This window comes from Capricornis sumatraensis, chromosome 9, assembly GCF_032405125.1.
Source record: "Capricornis sumatraensis isolate serow.1 chromosome 9, serow.2, whole genome shotgun sequence".
Classification (NCBI taxonomy): domain Eukaryota; kingdom Metazoa; phylum Chordata; class Mammalia; order Artiodactyla; family Bovidae; genus Capricornis; species Capricornis sumatraensis.
The window spans coordinates 13,983,523-13,991,804 of record NC_091077.1 but is presented as its reverse complement, the minus strand read 5'-3'; the positions used below and the strand labels follow the sequence as shown (position 1 = coordinate 13,991,804).

General features: G+C 39.8%; 2 protein-coding genes across 2 annotated transcripts; both read left to right on the top strand.

Annotated features, from left to right (window-relative positions):
* Positions 1–1,697: 1,697 nt before the first annotated feature.
* On the top strand, positions 1,698–2,636 carry LOC138085439 (olfactory receptor 7E178-like). Its single transcript, XM_068979823.1, has one exon. The coding sequence runs from the start codon at positions 1,707–1,709 to the stop codon at positions 2,634–2,636; it is 930 nt and encodes a 309-aa protein (XP_068835924.1). The 5' UTR covers positions 1,698–1,706.
* A 4,252-nt stretch (positions 2,637–6,888) lies between these two features.
* On the top strand, positions 6,889–7,833 carry LOC138085473 (olfactory receptor 7E178-like). Its single transcript, XM_068979884.1, has one exon. It carries the CDS (start codon positions 6,904–6,906, stop codon positions 7,831–7,833), a length of 930 nt encoding a protein of 309 aa, XP_068835985.1. The 5' UTR covers positions 6,889–6,903.
* The last annotated feature ends 449 nt before the right edge of the window (positions 7,834–8,282 follow it).

Here is an 8,282-nt window from a genome sequence, read left to right as displayed (position 1 = left end):
TTAAGTGAGAAAAAAAAAAAGCATTGGCTTGAAAAGCTCTTAAACTGGGATGAGAAGCCCACTTAATGTTGAGAACTTATTTGGTCTTAAATTTTTTGATGGTTCATAAGAGGTTGGATCTGATGAGAAATCAACCCTTCACAAACCTTTAGGATTAAAGATATATCATAGTTAAGAAGTGTTACCTAGCCACTACAAACAAAAAAACAGCAAACAGCAATCTCAATTTCAGAACTTTCTTTGAGACTATTATAGTACTGATAGAAAAATATTCTGTAATAAGAAAAGCAAGTTCAGGGTCTTAATTAGAGTTTATTAATTAATCATTGGTGCATAACATATGAATGCTATCTTCAGGATCAGTGATAGTGTATGATTTTATGCTTCAAAATTTTGTAAAGCAATTATCATTCAATTAAAAATAAATAAATTTTTTAAATTAAATACATAAATATTTTAAAAAGAGAAAAATGTATAGCCAGTAGGAATTTGCTGTATGAGGAATTTGCTGTATGACTCAGGGAACTCAAACTGGGGCTTTGTGACAACCTAGAGGGGTAGGAGCTGGAAGGGAGCCTCAAGAGGGAGGGGACATATGTATACCTATGGCTCCACCATGTTGATATATGGCATAAACCAACACAATATTATAATTATGCTTCAATTAAAAATAAATAAAGGAAAAAAGAGATATTAAAAATGCATTTATAGAAATATGAAGTCCACTAAGAGCAAATACTTATATTTGAGTTATATGTGAAGAGAATTTGACCACAACACACACATTTGAGTGAACACATATTTCCATGGAAGATGGATGTCATAAAACCAAATAAATATGAAAAATCTCTAGAAGTTAATTTAAAAAATAGAAATGCTGATTAGGAATTTTTTAATATAAATTTATTTATTTTAATTGGAGGTTAATTACTTTACAATATTGTATTGGTTTTGCCATACATTAGCATGAATCCGCCACAGGAATACACGTGTTCCCCATCCTGAACCCCCCTCCCTCCTCCCTCCCTGTACCATCCCTCTGGGTCATCCCAGTGCACCAGCCCCAAGCAACCAGTGTCATGCATCGAACCTGGACTGGTGATTCATTTCATATATGATATTATACATGTTTCAATGCCATTCTCCCTAAAATTTATACCCCAGAGAGTGGTTTTAGCTGTTTAGGACTACATTACAAATCAAGAGAGTTTCTTGTAGAGCATTTGGATAAGATACAGTATATTTGAGCGTTTTTTAGTGTCCTTTAATTAGAATGACTTTTCTAAGAGAGAAAAAAACTTTTACTATAGGCTTTTCCTTCAAAATTAAGGGGACACATATCACATCATGTTGATGGATTTATTATGTCAAAAAGTCCTTACTTTTCTTGCATTCTTTGGCCTCATGCCTCTAAAATAGGTAAATAAAGAAGCAAATGATATTTGGGGCCTCATTAAAGATGAGCTCACAACTGAGAAATGTTGCTAAAGTTGCTAGGCCATGTGGTCATCAAGTGTGAATATTTTATTTTTTTTAATTTAAATTTTTTTATTTTAATTGGAGGTGAATTACTTTACAATATTGTATTGGTTTTGCCATACATCAACATGAATCCACTTAAATCCAAAGTATGGACACTTCTCTGGGTGCCTCTATATTTGTTTTGTTTACTCAACACTCTTCTTTTCATAAGGTGCCCCATCTACATGGAAAAAAAGAATTTAACGGGTGTCTCTGAATTCCTTCTCTTGGGCCTCTCGGATGATCCAGACCTGCAGCCCCTTCTCTTTGGGCTCTTCCTGTCCATGTACCTGGTCACCGTGCTTGGGAACCTGCTCCTCATCCTGGCTGTCAGCTCCGATTTTCACCTCCACACCCCTATGTACTTCTTCCTCTCCAATTTGTCCTTGACTGATGTCAGTTTCAGCACCACCACCATCCCCAAGATGCTAATGAACCTCCAAACACACAGCAAATCCATCACCTATGCAGGCTGCCTAACTCAACTCACCTTTTTTTCTCTTTTTGCATTTTTGGAGAGTCTCCTTCTGACAGTGATGGCCTATGACCGGTTGGTGGCCATTTGTCACCCTCTACACTACTTGGTCATCATGAACCCCCGCTTCTGTGGCTTGTTGGTCCTGGTGTCATTTTCCATCAGCCTTTTGACCTCCCTGCTGCACTATTTGATGGTGTCACAGCTTACCTTCTGTGCAGAAGTGGGAATTCCTCATTTCTTTTGTGATCCTCCTCAACTCTTCACCCTTTCCTGTTCTGACACCTTCATCAATAACATATTAATCTATTTCATTGGTGCCATCTTGGGTGGAGTTCCACTCTCGGGGATCCTTTACTCCTATACTCGAATTATTTCCTCCATTCTAAGAGTTTCATCTTCAGGTGGAAAGTACAAAGCCTTCTCCACCTGTGGTTCTCACCTGTCAGTTGTTTGTTTGTTTTATGGAACTGGCCTTGGGGTGTACCTCAGCTCAGCTGTCTCATCTTCTCATAGGAAGGGTGCAGTGGCCTCAGTAATGTACACTGTGGTCACCCCTATGCTGAACCCCTTTATCTACAGCCTAAGGAACAAGGACATAAAGAGTGCCCTCTGGAAGATTATTATCAGAAGAACCTAATTTCAATACCTGTGTCATATGTACCTATATGTGTATGTGTGTATATATATATATGTTCCTAAGACTGGTAAAGGCAGTAACAATAAATATGTGCAACAAGCGATTCTGAATATTCAGTCTCACACCATATATGTTTATATATTTTTCCTATTAAAATAGCTCTAATGAAATTGGAACATTATTTAGCCACCCAATGTGAGTCATAACCATTCCAAGATTTTGCATACCACATCACTACACCTTTTCAATTTCCTTATGCATTACACAGAGCCCTTGGTCCCTGGCAGTCTTGTTTCTATAGTTACAATATAAATGCAGCTCTTTGTTGGTGTTGTTCAGTGTCTGTCGTGTCCGACTCTTGCGGCTTCATGAACTATAGCATATCAGGCTCCTCTGTACTCCACTATCTCTTGGAGTTTGCTCAAATTCATGTGCATTGATTTGGTGATGCTATCTAACCATATCATCCTCTGCCACCCACTTTTCCTGCCCTCAATCTTTCCCATCATCAGAGTAGTTTCCAATGAGTCAGCTCTTTGCATCAGGTGGCCAAAGTATTGAAGCTTCAGCTTCAGCATCAGTTTTTCCAATGAATATTCAGGGTTGATTTCCTTTAGAATTGACTGGTTTAATCTCCTAACAGTCCAAGGGATTCTCAAGAGTCTTCTCCAGCACCACAATTCAAAAGCATCAATTCTCTGGTGCTCAGCCTTCATGGTCCAACTCTCACATTTGTACATGACTAGAAAAATCATAGTTTTGACGATATTGACCTTTGTCAGCAAAGTGATGTCTCTGCTTTTTAATAGACTATATTTGTCATAGCTTTCCTTCCAAGGAAGGAAACACAGCTCTATTTATTGTTATATATTGATTCTATATTTTTCCTTTTATTATTCCCTATTTGTCATATGTATCTATACTCTACCATAACGATCAATACATCCGATATATTATTGCTCATTAATGATCTTTTTGTGAAAATAGGATGGGTATTTCATTTCTAAATCAGAGAAGTTTGAAATTGAAATAGGGCACTATGAATACTGAGTTTACATAAGCAGTTATCAATTGGGACTTTCCTAGGAAAACTGGGGTATATGCTTCCCAAGGAGTAGAGAGGAGGCTACCTACCAGAGAAAAATTGATTCCAAAATTTTCTGATAAATCTCCTTCCCATTCCACCTAACTTCTCCCCAATCATATTACTTAGTGAGACAGAAAGGGACAAAAAATGACTGATTCCACAGCTTAAGTAGTCAAATTTAAAGAGAATGATGGTTGTAAGAGGCTTTGGGATAGGAAAAGGGGAGTTAGTGTTCATTAGGGGAAGATGAAATAGTTCTGGAGACGGATGGTGGTGATGGTTGCTAAACAATGTGAATGTACTTAATGCTGCTGAATTGTACACTTAAAAATAGTTAGGGAGGTAAATGTTATGGTTTTTTATTTTTCTTACCACAACAAAATAAAAATCTCTTGTCAGAAATAAGAGATGAATTGCTTCACATTTGGGTGTTAGCCTTCAGGAATCAACTCCTAGAGGTATCTGCCTCAGCTTCAGAGAGCCCACACCTGATGACTGCATAATGTGGGGTTGTAAGCATTGGGCTCCTTTCCCCCAACTGCAGCCAACTCTAAGGGATCATCTTTAGAGCACCCTGGTGGTTTTCATAGAACTTTGAGGGTCTTCAGCTTGGCTTGACTTTTCCACTGCCCTTTCATGCTATGGAGAGTTTGCCAAACCACAGAGTCTAGGGAACAGTTCCTACAAGACTGTCCTCATTTCAGATATCAACACAAGTGCAGTGGTTCCCAGAGTGACTCTTACCTTGGGCATCTTGGCTCCAAATTAAAAAAATATAATAACAAAAAACATAAATCTCCAAGACAGAAAGCCCAAAACTCGAGACCAGGACTATAGAAAGAAAAATATGACAATGCCAGAGGCGGAAAACTTAACCATGAACATAGAAATACTATCACATTCTTAGGAGAGAAGACCAAAATCTGTCTAGATTTCATGATTAATTCAGTGAATTTACAGACATACAATCATGTATTGCTTCCCCTAATTGAAAAAACAATGTGTCTGAATTTGATGATGACAAAATAAACTGGAAGGCAGAGGTGAGGAGTACAAGTCAGCCTCTTCCAGGCTCTACTGGATCCTTCCTAATCCATTCACTTTTTTCCCTTTCCTCCTCCAATAAATTAGCAAACCGTCAGGGATTGAGAGACCCTGGACCAGTTTAGCTAATTATCTGCTCTGCGCATGAAGTTCTCCAGGCTGCGTCACTGTAAATAATCAGCCTGTGCTTCCCAGCCCTTCAGTTAGCCAGCTCCAGTCCAATGGGATCAATACCTATGTGTCTCATCCTCCCAAGGTTGTTGTCTGCACCAGGAGGCCCACACCTGAGTCTGTCTTACTGCCTGTTCTTAGGACAAAGCCTCAGCCTTCATCCAATAGCAGGTAGGGGACAGGCAGCCAATCAGCAGCGCTCAGTCCTGGTCCAGCGGAGGCACAGCCCAGACCAGAGAGTGCCAAGTGCAGTGGGAGACACTGAGTGCAGGAGGGATGAGGGAGACTTGTATACTCATCATCAAGGCAGTGGGAGTTATGATAGTCAGTGGGAGGCCACCAAAATGCAAAGATCAGCTCAAAGCCTATGAGGTTTATGTTATTGTTAGTGGTGGGGATCCTAGAGTGCTTATTCAAGTTTTTGTTTTCCTTCCACATTGGTTCTGTCTTCCTTGGGCATTTTTTCTACCTGATTAGGAAATGGGTCCTTCTAAAGTGTCCCCTAAGTTCTCCAGATGCTCTTGAAGGCAATGGTGATGAAATGGTGACAATAACCACGGTATTACAAAGACTTATGTAGGAATTCATACGCCAGAGGCTGGAGTAAGTTTTCAATGTAGTTTGTTATTGTATTTGCATTGAAAGTGTGAATGTTTTAATCACTAATTCATGTCCAACTCTTTGCGACCCCATGGACTGTAGTCTGCCAGGCTCCTTTGTCAATGGAATTCTCCAGGCAAGAATACTGGAGTGGGTTGCCATTCCCTTCTCCAGGGGATCTTCCCAATCCAGGGATCAAACCTGGATCGCCTGCATTACTGGCAGATTCTTTACCGTCTGAACCACCAGGGAAACTGCAAGAATACTGGAGTGGGTACCCATTCTGTTTTCCAGAGGATCTTCCAAACCCAGGGACTGAACCCAGGTCTCCTCTATTGCACACAGATTCTTTATTCTTTGATCCAACAGGGAAGCCCTTTATCTGCATTCCCCTTCCCCAAAAGAGAGCAACATACATTATTATCATTTTTCACCTGAGGATAGGAATTTTAATTTTAATGTAATTTTGATCAGGCTCTGTGGTAGAGAGGAGGATAAAGTCAGATTCGAATGCAGACAGTGACACTCTATTTTACAAGGCACCTTGACAGTATTGTCACTTGTGACATTGCATTTACAGGGCAAAAGTGACACTCCATTTACAAGTCACCTTGACAGTATTGTCTCCTGCCAATCCAGCCAACAATTAGGGGGCTGAATTTAGGAGAAACATAAACTCTCTACTAGGAAGAATTGGCACGAAAAGCTCTCTTAAGCTGGCATAAGGAGGCCAACTTGGTGTTTGAGACCTGATTAGGTCTTAAATTTTTTGACTGTTCGTAAGAGGTGGGATTTGATGAAAAATCAAGCTTTCATGTATATATTCAGGAGGAGAGGGATATTGAAGTTTTACCTGGCCACGACAAACAAATACAGCAAAATATAAACTCAACCTCCAATCTTTTTCTGAAAGTATTTGATACTGATTGGAAAAAATTCTGTGTGTCTCTGGAAACATGTTATGTAGGCCTTCCACCCATTTTTTTATTGATTTTTTTTCTGATACTGAGTTTCACAGGCTTTTTCCATATTTTGGGATTAATTCTTTGTCCATAGCTTCATTTGAAAATATTTTTTCCTATGTTGAGGTTTGTCTTTTCATCTCATGTATGGTTATCTTTTCTGTGCAAAAGTTTTTAATTTTAATTTGTTGTTGTTATGTTATCATTTTATTTTCATTACCCTAGGTGGTGAGTCAAAAAAGATCTTACTGTTATGTATGTCAAGGAATGTTCTTCCTATGTTTTTCCCCTAATAATTTATTTGTGAATTGATTAAATTCAGTTTGGACACTTATCTAGGTGCCTCTAACATTGTTTTGTGTATTCAACACTCTCTACTGTTTTTGAAAGGTGTCCCATCATCATGGAACCACAGAATCTAACAGGTGTCTCAGAATTCCTCCTGCTGGGCCTCTCAGATGATCCAGACCTGCAGCCCCTCCTCTTTGGGCTCTTCCTGTCCATGTACCTGGTCACCATCCTAGGGAACCTGCTCATCATCCTGGCTGTCAGCTCTGATTCCCACCTCCACATTCCCATGTATATCTTCCTTTCTAACCTATCATTGACTGATGTCAGTTTCAGCACCACCACCATCCCCAAGATGCTAGTGAGCCTCCAGAAACATAGGAAATCCATCACCTATGCAGGCTGCCTAACTCAACTCACCTTTTTTTCTCTTTTTGCATTTTTGGAGAGTCTCCTTCTGACGGTGATGGCCTATGACCGGTTGGTGGCCATTTGTCACCCCCTACACTACCTGGTCATCATGAACCCCCGCTTCTGTGGCTTGTTGGTCCTGGTGTCATTTTCCATCAGCCTTTTGACCTCCCTGCTGCACTATTTGATGGTGTCACAGCTTACCTTCTGTGCAGAAGTGGGAATTCCTCATTTCTTTTGTGAACTTTCTCAGCTCCTCAACCTTTCCTGTTCTGACACCTTCATCAATAACATATTAATCTATTTCATTGGTGCCATCTTGGGTGGAGTTCCACTCTCAGGGATCATTTACTCTTATACTCGAATTATATCTTCCATTCTGAGAGTCTCCTCATCAGATGGGAAGTACAAAGCCTTCTCTACCTGTGGTTCTCATCTGTCAGTTGTTTGCTTATTTTATGGAACTGGCCTTGGGGTGTATCTCAGCTCCACTGTCTCATCTTCCCGTAGGAAGAGTGCAGTGGCCTCAGTGATGTACACTGTGGTCACCCCTATGCTGAACCCCTTCATCTACAGCCTAAGGAACAAGGACATCACGAGTGCCCTGTGGAGAATTATCATCAGAAAAGCCTAATTTCAATTCTTGTGTAATTTTTCTGTTGTTGTTTGTTAAGACTGCAAAAGATAGTAAAATCGAATATGTGCAACAAGTAACTGTGATGAATCTGCAGTTCCATAGCATATACGTAGCAATCTGGCTTTCTGGTTACACCTTTTTTCTCTCTTAAATTAGAATTATTGGAATTGGGACATTATTTGGGGGTCATAATCCTTCCAAGATTTTGCACATCACCTCATTGTACACTTCTCAATTTCCTTATGTATTACCCAAAGCCCTTGGTTACAGGCAGTCTTATTTCTATCACCTTCAAATAAATACAGATCTATTTCTTGTCATATACTGAATCTATGGGCTTTCCTTCTGTTCTAACAGTAAAGAATCCTCTTGCAGTACAGGAGATGAGAGTTCAATCCCTGGGTTGGAAAGATTCCATGGAGAAGGAAATGACAACTCACCCCAGT